Source organism: Barbus barbus, assembly GCF_936440315.1.
Source record: "Barbus barbus genome assembly, chromosome: 19".
In the NCBI taxonomy this organism is placed as follows: domain Eukaryota; kingdom Metazoa; phylum Chordata; class Actinopteri; order Cypriniformes; family Cyprinidae; genus Barbus; species Barbus barbus.
The window spans coordinates 4,089,239-4,112,028 of NC_136747.1; the positions used below are offsets into that span (position 1 = coordinate 4,089,239).

The 22,790-nt window shown below is 38.0% G+C and overlaps 1 protein-coding gene across 1 annotated transcript; it reads left to right on the top strand.

The window, feature by feature from the left end:
- The first annotated feature begins 1,177 nt into the window (after positions 1-1,177).
- On the top strand, positions 1,178-22,426 carry LOC306885310 (uncharacterized protein). Its single transcript, XM_079441753.1, has 14 exons — positions 1,178-1,818; positions 2,180-2,275; positions 2,402-2,635; positions 2,716-2,863; positions 2,951-2,998; positions 3,857-4,376; positions 15,000-15,221; positions 15,299-15,347; positions 18,611-19,327; positions 19,684-19,779; positions 19,906-20,139; positions 20,220-20,367; positions 20,455-20,502; positions 21,333-22,426. Exons 1-14 carry the CDS (start codon positions 1,243-1,245, stop codon positions 21,851-21,853), a joined length of 3,657 nt encoding a protein of 1,218 aa, XP_079297879.1. The 5' UTR covers positions 1,178-1,242; the 3' UTR covers positions 21,854-22,426.
- The last annotated feature ends 364 nt before the right edge of the window (positions 22,427-22,790 follow it).

Below are 22,790 nucleotides of genomic sequence, written 5' to 3' on the forward strand. Positions count from 1 at the left end.
TTTGAGTGAAAACCTCCTTCCAAGGGCATTGAAGATGAAACGTGGCTGGGTCTTTCAGCATGACAATGATCCCAAACACACCGCCCGGGCAACGAAGGAGTGGCTTCGTAAGAAGCATTTCAAGGTCCTGGAGTGGCCTAGCCAGTCTCCAGATCTCAACCCCAGAGAAAATCTTTGGAGGGAGTTGAAAGTCCATGTTGCCCAGTGACATGCCCCAAAATATCACTGCTCTAGAGGAGATCTGCATGGAGGAATGGGCCAAAATACCAGCAACAGTGTGTGAAAACCTTGTGAAGACTTACAGAAAACGTTTGACCTCTGTCATTGCCAACAAAGGGTATATAACAAAGTACTGAGATGAACTTTTGTTATTGAACAAGTACTTACAGTAATTTCCACCATAATTTGCAAATTCTTTAAAAATCAGACAATGTGATTTCCTGGATTCTTTCCCCCCATTCTGTCTCTCATAGTTGAAGTGTACCTATGATGAAAATTACAGGCCTCTCTCATCTTTTTAAGTTGGAGAACTTGCACAATTGGTGGCTGACTAAATATTTTTTTGCCCAACTGTAGTATCAATAAAATGTGCAACACTTTACATTTTACACAAGTTATGATATCTAATTGATATCTAATTGAATTAACTTGCACTGCAAAGTTATTCTCAACATCTTGTGATTTAGGTGCATGTAAGTCCTGAACATGTATGATGAGATACACTTAAGTCTCAAATACCGTTCTGAAATGTGGATTTAGTGTGCATTAATAGCCATGAGCTTTGACCATTTTTTAGACCTGGGACACTTACTTACTGTCACGTGCAGATACTCTCAAGTGGCCAAGACCACAAGTGTGGGTATTATAACAGGCCCATACTTATGCTTGTCTGTATACTTGCTGGTATGACAAAAGATTACTTAACTTTCATTTTAAATATATCTTTGAATAGCAAATATGAGGTAGACTTAAAGTGTACCCTCTTACTTTAATATAAGTATACTAATAGCATATTTAAATAAACTTCTTTTTTGTAAGGGTAACTTATAAAAATAACACTCTGCATTTCAGTGTGAGACTGACATCTAGTGGACATTTCAGTATGAGAGTTTACAGACTTACAGACAAACTTGTTTTGCACACGTCTCTCAAACACAGAACCAGGAAACTCAGTTAAAAGAAACTGAAACTGATCTGCTGTTGAGCTGTTGTTTGTGTGTCTGTTTTGCTGTAGACGGTGAAATGGCTGAAGCCGGTGTTTTTTCAGTGGAGCAGTTCTTGTGTCCAGTGTGTCTGGATCTCCTGAAGGATCCAGTGACCGTTCCCTGTGGACACAGTTACTGTATGAGCTGCATTACAGACTGCTGGGATCAAGAGGATCAGAAGAGAGTCTACAGCTGCCCTCAGTGCAGACAGACCTTCAGTCCAAGACCTGCTTTAGGAAAAAACACCATGCTGGCTGAAGTGGTGGAGAAACTGAAGAAGACCAAACTAACAGCTGCTGGACCTGCTCGACCTGGAGACGTGGAGTGTGACATCTGTACTGGAAGAAAACACAAAGCTGTCAAGTCCTGTCTGGTGTGTCTGGAGTCTTACTGTCAAACTCATTTTGAGCGTCATGAGGAGTTTCACTCAGGAAAGAGACACAAAGTGACTGATGCCACTGGACGACTGCAGCAGATGATCTGCCATCAACATGATAAGCTTCTGGAGGTTTTCTGTCGTACTGACCAGCAATGTGTTTGCATGCTGTGTGCAATGGATGAACATCAAAACCATGAGACTGTATCAACTGCAGCAGAGAGAAAAGAGAAAGAGGTATGAACTGAAATGAATGCTGACACTTCAAGTGTTTCTCCTCACTGCAGTATCCAGCTGTATCATGGGTGCATCATGTGATCTACTCTCCCATTGGGTGTTACTACACGACAGCTCTGTGCATTTGAGCAGGAGTTAAACTTTGATCATTTTTGTAACATTCCTCAAGTTCTCTGCTCAGTAATAATCATATATGTCCCCTTCATGTGAAAGGACTACATGTCTAACCTAAATTCATATAATGATCTTACAAACGCTGTAAAGAAGACATTTTTTAAATCAAACAGGCACCTTTTTACATGATGCATTTGTGATAGTTTTATGTAAGAAGTCTTGGGTTTGCTTTTAATTTCTCCTCCAGAAACACTTGAAGGAGACACAGAGTGAAATCCAGCAGAGAATCCAGCAGAGACAGAAAGATCTTGAGCAGCTGAGAGCGGCTGTGGAGTCTCATAAGGTGAGTTTGGAGAAGAAGAGAAGTTTGAGACTCAGTTTGACTCTCCTCTTTCAGTCCCACTGAAGCCGCTGTGGCTCCCAGGCTGTGAGGAAGCAGTAAGAGCTGATTGTGATGTGTGTCTAACAGCGCTCTGCACAGACAGCAGTGGAGGACAGTGAGAGGATCTTTACTGAGCTCATCCGCTCCATTGAGAGAAGCCGCTCTGAGGTGACACAGCGGATCAGAGATCAGGAAAAGACTGCAGTGAGTCGAGCTGAAGGACAAATGGAGCGACTGGAGCAGGAGATTGATGATCTGAAGAAGAGAAACACTGAGCTGGAACAGCTTTCACACACAGACGATCACATCCATTTCCTGCAGGTAGCCCAACTGTAGTGCAGGTTATTGAGGACAGTGTGAGATAATGAGGTCTTTGAGTCATTTATATTGTTTTTCTGCAGAGTCTTCAGTCTCTCTCAGCTCTTCCTGAATCTACAGACAACATATCTGTCAGTTTGCTCTTTTCGTTTGAAGATTTGAAAGAAACTATCTGTCAGCTGAGACACAAACTGGAGGATTTCTGCACAGTGGAGATAAAAAAGATATTGGGTAAAGATTTATCTGCTCTCTGAAAACAGTCTTTAGGTCTAAGGTTTGCCTGTGTTTTAATCTATTCACGTCTGTTGATTCCCACAGTGACTCACAGTAACATTGTTCCCAGGACCAGAGAGGACTTCCTACAGTGTAAGTCACTTAAGTCAAGATAATTTACACAATAAAAAAAGTTTACTTTCTAATTTTGGTAAAACACCAATTCTCACTATTAACTAACTATTAACTATAACATTTCCTTCAGTAAACTCATATTTTGCTGCTTATTAATAGTTAGTGAGTTAGTTGTTAAGTCTAGGTATGGTGTGGATTAAGGGTTAAGGATTAAGTCCTGCAGAATAAGATATTAATATGTACTTAAACAGATGATATGCTGGTAATATGCATGCTAATAAGCAACTAGTTATTCACGAGTTCACACTTACAAATAATAAATAAAATAAAGTTTATGCGTATTTGGCGTGCTGTCCGAGGGGAGGGCTCCGAGCTCTGAACTTTGGCTCGAACCCTGAGTACCCCCCTATAGATTAGGACAGGAATAAGGGCAGAGAAGGGGTGGCGGAGGGATGCTGCAAAACTGTCAAGGAACAGAGGTAAATCTGCTGTGTATATATACACACCTCTTATCTTGTTAACTGGGTTAATTATCTGAACGTGCTCCTCCTGAACTTTGTTAATAAAACTTCATATAGTGAGAAAATTAGTGCTATCCTAATATCTAATTGTTTGGTGAAAAATGCCAGACTCACTAATGAGTAAACCAAATTATAGCACACAATATACTTAAAACAATATGTTAAACTTTTTCTTCAAACTTATTAAATTTAATATCTAGACCATAATTTGTCATTTAAATGTAATATGAACCTTAAAGAGCTCACATTTAATACATTTCTCTTTTGATTGATGTGCATACACTGAATATGAGCAAGGAAGTGTTAAGCTACAATCAATGTATAACAAAAATATTCTAAATCATTATATCATCAGATTCCCATCAGTTCACTCTGGATCCAAACACTGCAAATAAACGCCTCCGTCTGTCTGAAGAGAACAGAGTGGTGACTTACACTGACACACCTCAGCTGTATCCTGATCATCCAGACAGATTTAATTATCTTCAGGTGTTGTGTAGAGAGAGTGTGAGTGGACGCTGTTACTGGGAGATTGAGTGGAGTGGGAGTAAAGTGTGTATATCAGTGTCATATAAGAGCATCAGCAGGAAGGGATCTGGTTATGAGTGTTTGTTTGGATGTAATGATCAGTCCTGGAGACTGTTCTGCTCTCCCTCCAGTTTCTCATTCCGTCACAATAATAAAGAGACTAAACTCCCTGTTCCCTCCAGCTGCAGGAGAATAGGAGTGTATGTGGATCTCAGTGCAGGAACTCTGTCCTTCTACAGCGTCTCTGACACAATGAACCTCATCCACTCAGTCCAGACCACATTCACTCAGACGCTCTATCCTGGGTTTACTGTTTGGGGTCGTAAATCATCAGTGAAACTGATATAGTTTCCATAACTTCTTTATATTTTTTATTATACCATGTTTTAGCTGGATATTTTTGTGTCTTACCGTTATAAAATTTGAGAAAACAACTTATTGTATCTTTTAATGTAACGATTTTGAGTACAAACCCGATTCCAAAAAAGTTGGGCCACTGTACAAATTACGAATAAAAAAGGAATGCAATAATTTACAAATCGCATAAACTTATATTTTATTCACAGTAGAATATAGATAACATATGAAATGTTGAAAGTGAGACATTTTGAAATGTCATGCCAAATATTGGCTCATTTTGGATTTCATGAGAGCTACACATTCCAAAAAAGTTGGGACAGGTAGCAATAAGAGGCCGGAGAAGTTAAATGTACATATAAGGAACAGCTGGAGGACCAATTTGCAACTTATTAGGTCAATTGGCAACATGATTGGGTATAAAAAGAGCCTCTGTGGCAGTGTCTCTCAGAAGTCAAGATGGCAAGAGGATCACCAATTCCCCCAATGCTGCGGCGAAAAATAGTGGAGCAATATCAGAAAGGAGTTTCTCAGAGAAAAATTGCAAAGAGTTTGAAGTTATCATCATCTACAGTGCATAATATCATCCAAAGATTCAGAGAATCTGGAACAATCTCTGTGCGTAAGGGTCAAGGCCGGAAAACCATACTGGATGCCCGTAATCTTCGGGCCCTTAGACGGCACTTCATCACATACAGGAATGCTACTGTAATGGAAATCACAACATGGGCTCAGGAATACTTCCAGAAAACATTGTCGGTGAACACAATCCACCGTGCCATTCGCCGTTGCCGGCTAAAACTCTATAGGTCAAAAAAGAAGCCATATCTAAACATGATCCAGAAGCGCAGGCGTTTTCTCTGGGCCAAGGCTTATTTAAAATGGACTGTGGCAAAGTGGAAAACTGTTCCGTCAGACGAATCAAAATTTGAAGTTCTTTTTGGAAAATTGGGACGCCATGTCATCCAGACTAAAGAGGACAAGGACAACCTAAGTTGTTATCAGCACTCAGTTCAGAAGCCTGCATCTCTGATGGTATGTGGTTGCATGAGTGCGTGTGGCATGGGCAGCTTACACATCTGGAAAGGCACCATCAATTCTGAAAGGTATATCCAAGTTCTAGAACAACATATGCACCCATCCAGATGTTGTCTCTTTCAGGGAAGACCTTGCATTTTCCAACATGACAATGCCAGACCACATACTGCATCAATTACAACCAGAGGTGGGTAGTAACGAGTTACATTTACTTCGTTACATTTACTTGAGTACATTTTTTGGTTAACTAATACTTTTAGAGTATATTTTAAAATGGGTACTTTTACTCTTACTCAAGTATATTTTTAGAGAAAAAACTGTACTTTTACTTTGTTACTGTGGGCGACTCTCCTCTCGTTACTGTATCTTAATGCAATACAAGTTAAAAATGCTTCGGTTTATTCCAAACGCGCCGTCTACTTTTCTCTGGGCAATGAGCGATGCTCATTCGCGAATGATTCATTCTTTTGAGTCGATTCTGTTTAAAGGCTTTATCAAACCAGTTGGCAAACCAGTGAATTGGTTCGCGAATCAGTTTGAATGATTTGTTCAGTTCCCTGCCGCACACGCTGAGTATCTGAAGCGGTTCTCACTCAGATAACAGAGAGTTTAAGAACATCAAAAGCAGACGGCTCTTTATGCTTTTGGATCGCTCTCGTGGTGCTTTAGTGTGTTGTGTGCCGATCGATCGATCTGCGTGGCGCTTATGCTTTGTACAGATGCCTGTTGTGCCGCGCTAGTGATCCGAAACATGAAACGTATTCAGTGACGTAAGACCCGGCTCTGTATTGGCTCTCTAGCCTGTGGAAAAGCAACCGGTTCTTAAAGGGCTCGCCAGTCGAACCAACTAAGAACCGGCTATAGCACTGGCTCTGAACTAGCACCTGGAACTGCTTTAGTGGAAAAGGGGTACAAGAGCGCTGAAGACGTGGCTTTGGATCTACAGTTAGTTGAAAGCAAATCTGCAAAGGCTTGTTTGCTAGAGCTATATGAAGATCTTTATTAGATGAATACCGCGTGTGCTGTCTACTGTTCCACAGGTATAGGCCACGATACCACTATGACATTACCAGTTTGTTGTACATGTACCTTACATTAAATACAATGTATAATGTATACATTAAATAAGCTGTCACAGAGTATGAAATGAACACCCGCAGAACCCGCGTTAGCTCTGCGCAGCGGCGCGCGGCCTGTTCTAGACACAATTAATATTCATATTTTTACAATATTTACGCTTGCAAAAATATAGGCTACATTTGTTTACATTTTGCAGAACAGATCCGTCAATATGCATTTGTTTCGTTCTGTTCAGAGCAGTCATGTGAGTCAATATAATATATTGATTTATTACCAGTGTTGGAAACAGTTTTGCTGCTTAATATTTTTTGGAACCTGTGAGATTTTGTTCAGTATTCTTTGATGAATAGAAAGCTAAAAAGAGCAGCACTGATAATAAATCAACATGATTTCTGAAGGATTATGTGACTCTGAAGACTGGGGTAAAGGCTAATGAAAATTCTGATTTGCACTGAAATAAATTACATTATATATATATTTTGAACGGCAGTGTGTGTGTGTGTGTATACACATACACATTACATAAATGTAATCTATATATCTAAATAAAAATAGACTATATTCAGTACCTATATGATCCAAAGTAACTAGTAACTAACTACTTGAGTAGTTTTTTTATCCAATACTTTTTTACTCTTACTCAAGTAACTATTCAGACTATTACTTTTACTTTTACTTGAGTAAATATTTCTACAAGTACTTTTACTTTTACTTGAGTACAGTTTTTGGGTACTCTACCCACCTCTGATTACAACATCATGGCTGCGTAGAAGCAGGATCCGGGTACTGAAATGGCCAGCCTGCAATCCAGATCTTTCACCCATAGAAAACATTTGGCGCATCATAAAGAGGAAGATGCGACAAAGAAGACCTAAGACAGTTGAGCAACTAGAAGCCTGTATTAGACAAGAATGGGACAACATTCCTATTCCTAAACTTGAGCAACTTGTCTCCTCAGTCCCCAGAAGTTTGCAGACTGTCATAAAAAGAAGAGGGGATGCCACACAGTGTTAAACATGGCCTTGTCCCAACTTTTTTGAGATGTGTTGATGCCATGAAATTTAAAATAAACTTATTTTTCCCTTAAAATGATACATTTTCTCAGTTTAAACATTTGATATGTCATCTATGTTGTATTCTGAATAAAATATTTAAATTTGAAACTTCCACATCATTGCATTCTGTTTTTATTCACAATTTGTACAGTGTCCCAACTTTTTTGGAATCGGGTTTGTATTTTTGTTTGTTTATCTTTTTTTATTATTAAATAAATTTCTGATTCTGAAATAGCATTTCAGATTTTATTAGATTAATAATAATCATAATAATCAGATGCATCTGTTAACTGTAGTGTAAAGGTGGAATAAGAATACATGTGGAAATGACATGACGGACTGAATCCGGGTTGACATTTAATCTGAACATCAGTATTTGTGGTTAAAATGTTTTTTTTTTTACTACCTCAAAGACACTGAACTGTTTGTTATTTATTTTTTTTCTGTTTCTGAAATCAATTGTTTAAGTTTTTGAAGTTTTTTTTTTTTGTTAATAAGAGGCTTTAAGTTAGATTTGAGCACTAGAATAAACAAGGAGTACACAGAATCAGCTCGGTGGTTGTTTCTTTAATTTAGTAAGATCAAAAGAAATTACTCTGGTAACACGGGAAGTGTAACAGAAACAGAAAAAAAATAAATAAACAGTTCAGTGTCTTTGAGGTAGTAAAAAAAAAACATTACTACTTCCCCCAGTCGTTGCAGGCTTAGTCCAGTATATAGGAAAACATTGAGTACGCTGAAATAATGTGGTTGTTTGAGGCACCAATCCAACTTTCTTCCTTCTCAATTCAGCATACCAAATCCTTTTGAGCATAAACATCCAGCTGTATGAACACTCTCCCTTCTTCTAGGGCGGTGTAAAAACAAGCTTAAAGATATTTAGAATATTAAGGAGTCCTTTAGATTGAGCTAAAACCACAAGGTTTCTCAATCAGGATTCAGACATTTTTTGGAAGCCAAAGGGAACACAACCACATGCTCCCTCCACCAAACGAATCTCCTTCTCTCTATCAGCTACCTCTATATCCTGTGTGCAAGCTCTCTAGAGCGCCCCCTAGTGCCCTGTAGAATTACTACAACCGCTATAGTCATACAGAAATAAGAAAATAAAATACAAGTAACTTGGGACATGTTACAAATTATTTTTGTATTTTTTTGTGCTCAAATAAATCTGTCTATTATTTTATAATTGAAAAACTATGCAGGAACATGTATAATGACTCAAATAGTTTGTATAATTCTGCAATCCATTTGGTGGTTATTTTTCCTCAAACAGGGGGGTGGGGGGACTATAAATAGTTTCAGAAAAAATATTGCAGGAATCTAATTTTTCATGGTATCTTCTTCAAATTTGAAATATGAACTCATGAGACATGTGGCTTTCGATCCATTACTTTTCTGGATTGCTCCAGGACTTATTTCATGTATTTGTATATGAAATAAAAAAACATTCAGTGTGGAAAAACATTTTTCAAGGCACGTCAGTGTCTATAACTTTTTATCTTTTGGAGCATTATCAACTCTGGATGATAGATAGTAAAGCCCAGAGTGTCTTCTTTCCAAAGATACCTAATTTGTTTGTGTAAGCACACTTTGTCACAAACTGTTACCATTTTAATTTAGGTAGGTTATTTTCACCTGCGAGGCCACAAATGGGGGTGAAGGTTAACAGGTTAAATGCCACGGCCTACCTGAGCATTGTTTCTGACCATGTCCATCCCTTTATGACCACCATGTAGGATTCTATTAATTAATATCCCACATTATTATTTTATTTTAGCTTTTAGGGAACCACTCTTACGAGTCGATGGTCATATGATTAATGGATATTAATCAGAACATCCAACTTATACCTTATTAACGACTTGTCCAGCAAGCATTAATTTCAGCAAGTTATCTCTTAACAATTTTGTTTATTTTACTCGCGGCCAACGATCAAAATAATCAACTAGTTCATTTAGTTCTCAGGTTTATGAGCTTAGGTAAAACGCGATCTTTTTGGCAAATAATTACGATATGCAAAATCACATAGCACAGACAAGAGATTTCTTAATACAATCAAAGTTTATTCACTACTCTAACGCACTACTTGACTAGACAACACAAAACAAAAGACATAAACACACACATTCGTTGCAATGAATTTTTCGGATCTGAAGAGAGTCTTAGGTTCTAACTTAATGCTAGTTTTAACCTGAGGGAACTCATAGACAGATAATTATTTTGTCTTTACTCTTAAACAACAGATAGATATATCACCAGTTTCCAGTAGATTCAAGGGATGTTATCTTACTGTCTGTGCTCCAATCGAGTTCAGTTCTTTGTTCAGGTCGAGACGGACCGCTTGCGGATTGGCTGCTCGTGGTTCGTCGTCACTGGATTACTCTTCAGTGGTTGGATGGCTTCATTCTGACTCGATGAAGCTATCAGGAAGTCGATTCAGGTCTTTAGCTTCCGATGTTAAAGTTCTTTTGAAGTTTAACTGAGTCTTGGTCTCAGTTGCAAGGCTCCGCCGTGATGTTTAGAGGCCAGAAGCGCTTTGCAGCGTGAGCAGAACGAGAGACGAGCGAGGCGTGCGTGAGCCTCCTTTTCAGTTTTCAACTCCAACCCGTTTTTTTACAGTTGTGCATCTGTTTTAACGGGCCAATTTGGGATCCGCCAATCGGATTCTTTCCTGCAGGGCGTTTGATCCAATCGCAAGTGTTTCTGTGCCCTGCACAGATACATGTTGGGCATGCCTTCTTTTATTTAGTTATTTTATCACTTCAGATACTTATAAAAAGCCGATCCTAAATTCTCAATAAACATCAATCATGTGAAAATGAACAACTAGTGATCAGGAATATAAAAAAGATTACATGAAATAGATTACATAAATTCACACACCCAACTTATAAATGTCACAAACAAAAACATCCTTTAATATATATGTTGTAACTCTATGGTATATAGTGTTTTTGTTTCAGAGTATCATTTCAGTCGCAGAAACCAGTATAACTTTGTCCCTTAAAAATCTTTGCACAAAGCATTTTGCTCTGTGTCTAGTAGCGGAGCCTGACAGCGCATTCCTGGGATGTGCCGATCGAGCGAGGTCATAATGTCACTTCTTGGGGAGCTCTGGAGCTCGTCTTAGCTCTGAGTCGGCTGTAAAACCTTCTTCTTCCAGACATTTTTCATGAATTACTGCAGACTTTAATGGGAAGACTAGGGAGTGTTTTCTTATTTTACCTTTATTTTACCAGGAAAGTCCCATTGAGATACAAAATCTCTTCTTCCAGGGAGTCCTGGCCAAAAATGGCAGCACAAAAAGTTTCACAATAAAACAATTTCAAAAACATAAAACAAACAAAATCATTTGCCCTATATCCAGATGGGTTATCCCACAACCAATGTCATTAATATAAATAGAAAATAAAACTGGGGCTAAAATCGAACCCTGTGGAACACCTTTTATTATTTTTAATTCATTTGAAATAAAGTTTTCGACTGAGACACATTGAGATCTTTCTGTTAGATAATTATTGAACCAATTTAGAGTCATTTCACTAAAACCTATACAACTTAATCTCTGTAATAAAAGTTTATGATCTACAGAGTCAAATGCTTTAGAAAGATCTACAAATAATGCTGCACAATGTTGTTTACTATCTAGATATTTAACAATATCATTTGTAACCAGCATAGCTGCTTTAATAGTACTATGACCTGATCTAAAGCCTGACTGAAATTCATTTAATATTTTATTTTCGGTTAGAAACGATTTCATTTGATCATTGACAAAAGATTCAAATACTTTTGCCAACACCGATAACCTACTAATTGGCCGATAATTATCCAAAACTGATGGATCACCAGCTTTTAACAAAGGTAAGACTGATGCGGATTTCCATGCACGAGGAATAACATTTGAGGTTAAACTCAAGTTAAAAATAGATGTAATGGGCTCTGTTATAAGATGTGCAGAAATTTTTTAAAAATAAGGTTCTATTTTATCCGGCCCTGCTGATTTTTTTATATCCAAATTAGATAGAACTTTATGAACTTGAGTAGCTAAAATAGGAATAAAATTAAACTGTTGGCTCTGAGTAATATAACATGAAGTGGCTTCCACATTTTCTTGTTTCCTTAAATTACTACAATTGTGGTTCTCTCCCCCCAAAATAAAATGTTTATTAAAAGCATTTACAGTATTCTCTTTATCCTTAATTATACTCTCATTTAATTTTAAATAATCAGGTAGACTGGTAAAAGTTTTTTGACCAGAAACTGATTTAGTCCGTTTCCAGAAAGAAGATGGATCATTAATATTCTCATTTATCATATTTAAATAATAATCACACTTAGATCTTTTTACTAATTTTGTGCAATTATTTCTTAGTGTTCTATAATTTATCCAGTCCATTTGACTATTAGTTTTCTTTGCTTTAGCCCATGCAGCATCTCTTTTTTTTATAAGTGAAGATATGGCTTCTTTAAACCAGGGATTATCTCTATTTCGCACTCTAAATCTTTTAAAAGGTGCATGTTTATCACATATAGTCAAAAACGTACTTTTAAAAAAATCCCAGGCTAAATCAACATCAGGTATCTGTGAAACATTATATAAATCACTATTATAGATATCTTGCAAAAAAGCTTGCTGATTAAAATATTTAAATTGCCTTTTCAAAATAAGGCGAGGTTTACCCTTTGAAGTCCTGCAGTTTCTCACACAAACCACAGGACAATGATCACTAATATCGTTGCAAAAAACACCCACTGCAGAAAATCTATGAGGAGCATTAGTTAAAATAACATCAAGTAACGTGGATTTAGTAGAATTTTTATGATTTAACCGGGTGGGAAGATGTATCAATTGCTCCAAACAAAAAGAGTCACAAATACTTTTGAAGGGATGAGATACATGAGAAAACCAGTCCCAGTTTAAGTCCCCAAGTAAAATCATCTCTGAATTAGTCCAGTTATGAAAAAAGTCCGTAAGTGAAGTGATGGCTTCACATGAAGCCGAGGGTGGACGATAACATCCGACGACGATAATATCAGGACCATTTAAAAAATGTAATTTAATTGCCAAAAAGTTCAAAACATTTTGGTTTACTGATGGACAGAATACAAGTGCAGTTTAACTTAGACTTAATATAAACTGCAACTCCACCACCCTTCTTAATACAGTCCGATCTAAAAACATGGTAACCCTCAATATGTATCATAGAGTCCAAGACTGATTTGTTTAACCATGTTTCCGAAAGAACAATTATGTCGGCGTTCGTTGAATCAGCCCATATTCTTATGAAGTCAATTTTATTCACCAGACTACGGACGTTAAGATGAAAAAAACGCAAACCATTACTGGATTTAAATTCATCAGGAGTTTGAAGCTGTGCTGGGCCTGGATTAGGATGGATATTGCCCGAAGTTAATAGCAAAAGGAAAACGAACCAGTTTCTCCTCGCTGAGCCGGCTGACGAACCGTCACTGCAGATAGATATCGCATAGGGAGACAACTTTCTGTTTCCCCAAGCCCACAGGCACCGCAACCCTCTCGGTTCAACTCTCTGGATGAAGAGCGTCCGATACACGGTGCACATCTCATACCTCTGAATCCTCGTAATAATAACTCCACCAACCGGTTCTGGGGAAGTCGCCGCCCTCGGGATAATAATCCACAAATACGGCACAGATTCATCTCTTCTGTCTTCCGCGATAAAAGGCCCACTGTCCATGGGAATCCTCAGCGCCAGACAACCAAGTAGGTAAACAAGTGCAGGATATGTCCACATTTTAAAAGTAGTTTTAAGATAAAGTTAAATAATAAAAATTTGTGTTTTCTGTGTTTTTTCAAAGTCATCCAAGGGTGTCACGGTATATTAATCTACTGCCTCCTCCATGTCTCGTGTATCATTGTCTGTGTCTGTGTATTGTGTGTGAGTGGGCGTGTCCCTTGCTCCGTGATCAGCGCGCCAGCTGATCTCAATTTCCCGCACCAGCTGCTGCCAATTCACTCAGCTATAAAGCCTCACTGAATACTTCTCTCCCTTGTCAGATCGTTGGATGTACCTGGATGTGTTGGATGTGTTCCCAGTCAGTATCTCTTCTTGTACCTTCGTCGTCCGAGTGTGTCTGGAGTATTTGTCTCACCTGGATCATCACCTGCACTGGATTCTCCCTCGACACTCTTCATCAGCACGCTGTTCATCTGGTCCCTGCGCCATCATCCCATCCGAGAGACTGTTGTTTGTACTGTTCTTGTGTGGTCTGACCCTTAATTAAATATTAATCACCTGCATCTTTGCTTCCGCCTCAGTGACTGTGACAAAGGGAGCTTTTTCTCCGTCCAACTTGGTTTATGATAACCAAGCAGTCTATTCTCGAGAGACCTTCAGCTGCTACTCCTTCACGTATATCCTGGGTTTTAGGGGTCTCCTGGATATTAGATGTTTATTTCAGCCGGCGCCAGGATGTCTGGAAATTGTGTTTGGTATCCTGATCCCGACCAGGCATTACAACCATGTACCCATCCTCTGATGGCTACTTCCAGCAGGATAATGCACCATGTCACAAAGCTCGAATCATTTCAAATTGGTTTCTTGAACATGACAATGAGTTCACTGTACTAAAATGGCCCCCACAGTCACCAGATCTCAACCCCAATAGAGCATCTTTGGGATGTGGTGGAACGGGAGCTTCGTGCCCTGGATGTGCATCCCACAAATCTCCATCAACTGCAAGATGCTATCCTATCAATATGGGCCAACAGTTCTAAAGAATGCTTTCAGCACCTTGTTGAATCAATGCCACGTAGAATTAAGGCAGTTCTGAAGGCGAAAGGGGGTCAAACACCGTATTAGTATGGTGTTCCTAATAATCCTTTAGGTGAGTGTGTGTGTGTGTGTATATATATATATATATATATATATATATATATATATATATAGCATATTCACTGTCTACTGACTTGATTTGTTGGAAACATAACGATCAAATACAGAATTTGATCACATTAAAATCATTACTATATTCATGATATATATTTTATTTTACATTACTGCTTAAAATGTAACTGTTTCTGTCTTTATATTATTTAAAATATTTAGTTTATTTCTGAATTTTCAGCTTCATTACTCTAGTCTTCAGTGTCACATCCTTCAGAAATCATTTCAATATGTTGATTTGCTGCTCAAGAAACATTTATCATTATTAATGTTGAAAACAAGTTGTCGCTTCATATTTAATTTTTGTGCTGAATAAAATCATTAATTTCTTTCAAAAATATTAAATAATGGCCAAACTATATCGGCAGAAAATTCATATTCAATATATTGAAAATGTTTAATATATTGGCTAGCCGTAAAATTCATATTTGAAATTAATATATATTTTTTTAATTAAATTATTTTATCTAAGCCATCTTTTACATGTTGTCGTCTTGTATTTTTGTAGCATTCGCTCCTCAAACAGCAGCCAGGTGAATAAGCTGATGCAGACAGAGGAAGTTCAGGGGCTGGCGGCCACCGATGCCAGTGAGAACGTCTCTGAGGAGGACGGCGTGAGACGCGCTGTGGATAACGAAGAGGACAGCGTCACATACAGCTACTCATTCTTCCATTTCTCTCTGTTCCTGGCCTCTCTCTACATCATGATGACCCTGACCAACTGGTACCAGTGAGTATCTTATAGAGTATCCTCTCTCTCTATAGATGCTAATTTGAAACAAATTGAGAAATCTCTTTCCTTCTCAGACCTGAAACAGACTACGCAGCCATGAAAACCAGCATGCCATCTGTGTGGGTGAAGATCTGCTCGAGTTGGCTGGGACTGGCATTGTACCTCTGGTGGCTCCGCTGATCCTGGCCGACCAAGACTTCAGCTAAACACTCAGAAGATTCAAAAGGTGACCTTATATTGAAGCAAATACACCTTACACCAAACAATATGCAGAGTTCACTTATTTAGTACTTTACAGAAGTTTATGTCAATCTGCGCTGAGCTCTATGCACACTTGTATACTTTCACAGGACACCTTTCATATTTTTTTTGTTGTTGTTACATAATCATAATCTGTTAACAAATATCCTAAACTCTACCCACAGTACACCTCAGGAAGCCAGGATTCTTGATGTAGGACTCTTGAGATTGAATTCTTTGAATTATGTATACTTCAATTCACACAGTTTTGAACATCTATTTTTGGATATTTCATAGTCTTTTATATCTGCCTTGGGTCCAAATATTTGTTTTTTCAGATCAGTTAATCTTTTGTATTTGTACTTTAATTAATTATTGTAAAACTGATTCTTAAAAAATTGTACACAAGAGGTTATGGGTCTTTAATCCAGCTGCTCCTATCCTGATGCTGTAATACAGGAAGGAGTTTCCTCAAGGTGGAAGTGTTGTTCTTACAGAAGTACATTTCCTTTACCTGAAGAGTCACTTGCTATTGCTCATACACTGCAGTTAAAATTTGAACAAACCCATATAATTATGACTCAAGAAAGGTAACTTAAAGCGATATCTACACTGTCCATGCTACAGGTAGGCCTATACATGATACCTCAAATCACAAAATCATGAAGAGAGCTGTGCAAATAATTTTCTAGCAGATTTGCAATTTCCTTCTAACAACACAGAATACAAATTCAGAAATTGAATAAGAATATAAAAGGCAGTTACACTTTATTTTAATGTGTTCTCGTTACTGTGTAATTACATGCTACAAAGAAGTTGTTACGGATGTGTGACAATGGAGTAGGGGATCCAAATGCAAGCTTTATTACAGAGCGCAGTTGAAACAGGCAGGGTCAAACACCAGCAAACAACAATATCCAAGGGCAACACAAAAGAGTAATCCAAGAAACAGACAAAGGTCAGGGCAGGCAGCAAACGATCACAAAAAAACAAAACAAAAAAAAACAAAGCAAGGAAGCAGGAAAACAGGGAGAAACAAGGAAACGCTTATAAATGTCCACTAACAGCTAAACAAGACTCAGCAATGAGTGTGTGAGAGTGTGCAGTTTAAATACTCCTAATAAGAAACGGATGTGTCTGTAATCAGTTCCTGTGCAGGGGGTTATGGGAAATGGAGCCTGGGATTGAGTGGCACTGCAGCTGGAGATTGTGACAGAAATATTAATAACCAGTGCACTATACTTATATCCCTATACTATTGTGTTGCCAAGTATGGTGACCCATACTCAGAATTAGTGCTCTGCATTTAACCCATCCAAGTGTACACACAGTAGTGAATATACACCCGGAGCAGTGGGCAGCCATTGCTGCGGCACCAGGGAAGCAGTTGGGGCTTCGGTGCCTTGCTCAAGGGTCTCACCTCAGTCGTGGTATTGAGTGTGGAGAGAGTGTTGGTTATTCACTCCCTGCCTTCGGATTACAAGTCCAACTCTCTATCCATTAGGCCACGACTGCCCAAATGATTCTCTTGATCAACATGGAATAGGCAGACACCTTAGGGACGACCCTCTTGGCCAACATTTCTTAATAACAGACTCAGTGCAGGGAAATGACAAAGGCAGGATGCACTCAGACAGCGTCTCCATAGTGTCAGTTACTGACACAGCATCTTGTTCCCTACTCTGAGAACCAAAGATACATACATAACCATGATGTTTTGCACCAGACTCCAGTTTTAGGGGTAACACATTATAAGTAACACAAGTTATGTAATCAGATTACTTTTTTAAAATTAAATAACTAGTAAAGTAATGCATTACTTTTTAATGTAGAAGGAAATATCTGAGTTACTTTTTCAAATAAGTAACTCCAGTTACTTTGTTTTCCATGTACTGACTGACTGCTCTCGTGTTGCCATGTTGAGAGAAATCAGGAGTAAGTGCAGAGGCTTTGTGTGCGCTGTGTGAACATGATGCTTACTGGAGTTCTAGACTAAATATGAACATGTATTTACTCATCTCACCTGCACAAAAACAGATTCAGTATTCCTCAAAATGATTAAAAACAGTTGAATATTATACAAACCTGCGAATATAATTTTTGTATTTAATCCCATTTTATTAAGCAGTGTCTACTGGCCCGCAATGATCCATTACAATTCAACTATACTAATAAGAAAAAATGACACATTTGTGTCTCATTTTTTTTTCAGCCACTTGAATCTGCAGTCTCGTTATTTCAGGTCACTACCCAAAGCACATGACCACAGGTGATGTCGTTATAAGTTATGACGCAACTGAGAATCATGTATATACATATATGTGTGTTCTGAATAATACATACAGTAAATATAGTAATCATTGGTTTCCAGTGTACAAAAGAAACGTGAAAAAAAAAAACATTTACAAATACTGGATCAGCAAAATTTGCGAAACACAAAATTGATGTCACTACTTTTGGCCATGGATGTACAGTATACTACTGTAATGTTAAAAATATAATATTATCAACTAAAAAGTGGGCCAATTTAATACTATACTAGTGCATTGATGTTAGTGTGCTTACTGCAAAGTATACTTGGAAATTATTCTTGAATTTATGTAAAGCTGACTTGTTACTATAAACATGAACATGTACATTTTAATATTCTACTCTATTAAAAAGCTGTAATCAGAACTAAACCAAGTAGATTTAGAATCATTAATTATACTTTTTAAGTACATCTTAATGAAAAGATTAAGTATATGTCAAATATTGGGCCTGTCCCAATACCCACACCTGTCAGCTTTGCACTTGTCTACTTGCATGACATCTTTCGTTTATACATTTAATACTTTGCACTTTATTGGTCCCCTGTATGACACAATTTAATTGTGCTTCTAATTAAGTAATAAACTTATACACTATACAAATAAACTTGAACTTGAATTTGAACTTGTATACTTGCTGGTATAACAAAAGAATACTTAACTTTAATTTTAGATATATCTTTGAATAGCAAATATGAGGTAGACAAAGTATACTCTCTTACTTTAATATAAGTATACTAATAGCATATTTAAATAAACTTCTTTTTTTGTAAGGGTAACTTACACTGAAATGCAGAGTGTTATTTGTATGAGACTGACATCTAGTGGACATTTCAGTATGAGAGTTTACAGACTTACAGACAAACTTGTTTTGCACACGTCTCTCAAACACAGAACCAGGAAACTCAGTTAAAAGAAACTGAAGCTGATCTGCTGTTGAGCTGTTGTTTGTGTGTCTGTTTTGCTGTAGACGGTGAAATGGCTAAAGCTGGTGTTTTTTCAGTGGAGCAGTTCTTGTGTCCAGTGTGTCTGGATCTCCTGAAGGATCCAGTGGCCATTCCCTGTGGACACAGTTACTGTATGAGCTGCATTACAGACTGCTGGGATCAAGAGGATCAGAAGAGAGTCTACAGCTGCCCTCAGTGCAGACAGACCTTCAGTCCAAGACCTGCTTTAGGTAAAAACACCATGCTGGCTGAAGTGGTGGAGAAACTGAAGAAGACCAAACTAACAGCTGCTGTTCCTGCTGGATCTGGAGACGTGGAGTGTGACATCTGTACTGGAAGAAAACACAAAGCTGTCAAGTCCTGTCTGGTGTGTCTGGAGTCTTACTGTCAAACTCATTTTGAGCGTCATGAGGAGTTTCGCTCAGGAAAGAGACACAAAGTGACTGATGCCACTGGACGACTGCAGCAGATGATCTGTCATCAACATGATAAGATTCTGGAGGTTTTCTGTCGTACTGACCAGCAGTGTGTTTGCATGCTGTGTGCAATGTATGAACATAAAAACCATGAGACTGTATCAACTGCAGCAGAGAGAAAAGAGAAAGAGGTATGAACTGAAATGAATGCTGACACTTCAAGTGTTTCTCCTCACTGCAGTATCCAGCTGTATCATGGGTGCATCATGTGATCTACTCTCCCATTGGGTGTTACTACACGACAGCTCTGTATTTGAGCAGGAGTTGAACTTTGATCATTTTTGTAACATTCCTCAAGTTCTCTGCTCCGTAATAATCATATATGTCCCCTTCATGTGAAAGGACTACATGTCTAACCTAAATTCATATAATGATCTTACAACTCTTGAGAAACGCTGTAAAGAAGAAAACAGGCACCTTTTTACATGATGCATTTGTGATAGTTTTATGTAATAAGTCTTGCGTTTGCTTTTAATTTCTCCTCCAGAAACACTTGAAGGAGACACAGAGTGAAATCCAGCAGAGAATCCAGCAGAGACAGAAAGATCTTGAGCAGCTGAGAGCGGCTGTGGAGTCTAATAAGGTGAGTTTGGAGAAGAAGAGAAGTTTGAGACTCAGTTTGACTCTCCTCTTTCAGTCCCACTGAAGCCGCTGTGGCTCTCAGGCTGTGAGGAAGCAGTAAGAGCTGATTGTGATGTGTGTCTAACAGCGCTCTGCACAGACAGCAGTGGAGGACAGTGAGAGGATCTTTACTGAGCTCATCCGCTCCATTGAGAGAAGCCGCTCTGAGGTGACACAGCGGATCAGAGATCAGGAAAAGACTGCAGTGAGTCGAGCTGAAGGACAAATGGAGCGACTGGAGCAGGAGATTGATGATCTGAAGAAGAGAAACACTGAGCTGGAGCAGCTTTCACACACAGACGATCACATCCATTTCCTGCAGGTAGCCCAACTGTAGTGCAGGTTATTGAGGACAGTGTGAGATAATGAGGTCTTTGAGTCATTTATATTGTTTTTCTGCAGAGTCTTCAGTCTCTCTCAGCTCTTCCTGAATCTACAGACAACATCTCTGTCAGTTTGCTCTTTTTGTTTGAAGATTTGAAAGAAACTATCTGTCAGCTGAGACACAAACTGGAGGATTTCTGCACAGTGGAGATAAAAAAGATATTGGGTAAAGATTTATCTGCTCTCTGAAAACAGTCTTTAGGTCTAAGGTTTGCCTGTGTTTTAATCTATTCACGTCTGTTGATTCCCACAGTCACTCACAGTAACATTGTTCCCAGGACCAGAGAGGACTTCCTACAGTGTAAGTCACTTAAGTCAAGAAAATGTACACAATAAAAAAAAAAGTTTACTTTCTAATTTTGGTCAAACACCAATTCTCACTATTAACTACAACATTTCCTTCAATAAACTCATAAATTGCTGCTTATTAATAGTTAGTGAGGTAGTTGCTAAATTTAGGTATGGGGTGGATTAAGGGTTAAGGATTAAGTCCTGCAAAATAAGATATTAATATGTACTTAAACAGATGATATGCTGGTAATATGCATGCTAATAAGCAACTAGTTATTCACGAGTTCACACTTACATATAATTAATAGAATAAAGTTTATGCGTATTTGGCGTGCTGTCCGAGGGGAGGGCTCTGAACTTTGGCTCGAACCCTGAGTACCCCCCTATAGATTAGGACAGGAATAAGTGCAGAGAAGGGGTGGCGGAGGGATGCTGCAAAACTGTCAAGGAACAGAGGTAAATGTGCTGTGTATATATACACACCTCTTATCTTGTTAACTGGGTTAATTATCTGAACGTGCTCCTCCTGAACTTTGTTAATAAAACATCATATAGTGAGACAATTAGTGCTATCCTAATATCTAATTGTTTGGTGAAAAATGCCAGACTCACTAATGAGTAAACCAAATTATACCACAACAATATGTTAAACATTTTCTTCAAACTTGTTAAATTTAATATCTAGACCATAATTTGTCATTTAAATGTAATATGAACCTTAAAGAGCTCACATTTAATACATTTCTCTTTTGATTGATGTGCATACACTGAATATGAGCATGGAAGTGTTAAGCTATAATCAATGTATAACAAAAATATTCTAAATCATTATATCATCAGATTCCCATCAGTTCACTCTGGATCCAAACACTGCACATCAACACCTCCATCTGTCTGAAGGGAACAGAGTGGTGACTTACACTGGCACACCTCAGCCGTATCCTGATCATCCAGACAGATTTAATGGTATTTGTCAGGTGTTGTGTAGAGAGAGTGTGAGTGGACGCTGTTACTGGGAGATTGAGTGGAGTGGGAGTAATGTGCGTATATCAGTGTCATATAAGAGCATCAGCAGGAAGGGACCTGGTTATGAGTGTTTCTTTGGACATAATGATCAGTCCTGGAGTTTGTCCTGCTCTCCCTTCAGTTTCTTACTCTGGCACAATAACACTAAGACTATACTCCCTGTTCGCTCCAGCTGCAGGAGAATAGGAGTGTATGTGGATCTCAGTGCAGGAACTCTGTCCTTCTACAGCGTCTCTGACACAATGAACCTCATCCACTCAGTCCAGACCACATTCACTCAGACGCTTTATCCTGGGTTTTATGTTTGTGGTCAATCATCAGTGAAACTGATATAGTTTCCTCATCTCTCACACTGTTTGAAAAGTAAGATTTTATTATGCCATGTTTTACCTGAATATTTTTGTCTTACTGTTATAATATTTGAGAAAACAACTTGTGTAAACTTTGTAGATTTTAATGTAACAATTTTGAGTAAAAATTCAATGTCCAGTATACTGACATATGCAGTTTATTTTACATCCATATTACATGTTTGCATGATTTTATCAATTTCAGATATTATTAGATTCATAATAATCAGATGCATCTGTTAACTGTAGTGTAAAGGTGGAATAAGAATACATGTGGAAATTACATATGACTGACTGATGTGAATCTGGGTAGACATTTATTCTTAACATCAGTATTTATGACTTTATATTTTGTTAAAAGTTGAAGTGAAACCGTTGGGGAAAGATGCCGCCTCAGAATTTGGGCAGAAGGCCATTTGCTTGTTGATAATGGTGTTTTTATTATTTAATTTATGAGTTATTGTAATTCAGTGGGTTTTTTCCATCAATTCGCCTATATTTCATTGTTCATAACTATAGTTTAAGTGATCTCTTAAATAAATAAATAAATAATTCAGACCTTGTAAATATGTCCCTGGATGCTGTTTGATTTGCCTGTCATTGTTCAGTTATTCTGCTGAAATATTCTATATAAATGTGCAGTATGTAAAAACAGTAATATTTAGAAATATTATTGCAATTTGAAATAACTTTTTTATTTTTGAATATATATTATTAAATTCAATTTATTCCTGTAAAGCAAACCTGAACTGTCACATGTCTGGAGAAATTATGCTGAAAATTCAGCTTTGATGACAGGAATAAATTAAATTTTACGATATATTTAAATAGAAAACGTCTCGGTTACGTATGTAACCCTCGTTCCCTGAAGGAGGGAACAGAGACGTCACGTCGGATGACCGACGAAATTGGGATCTCGCCA

Coding starts and splice junctions, on each gene's coding strand:
- LOC306885310 (XM_079441753.1), top strand. CDS start 1,243: ATGGCTGAAGCCGGTGTTTTTTCAGTGGAGCAGTTCTTGTGTCCAGTG. Junction 19,780..19,905: donor CGGCTGTGGAGTCTAATAAG/GTGAGTTTGGAG, acceptor TGTGTCTAACAG/CGCTCTGCACAGACAGCAGT. Junction 20,503..21,332: donor CAGAGAGGACTTCCTACAGT/GTAAGTCACTTA, acceptor TTATATCATCAG/ATTCCCATCAGTTCACTCTG.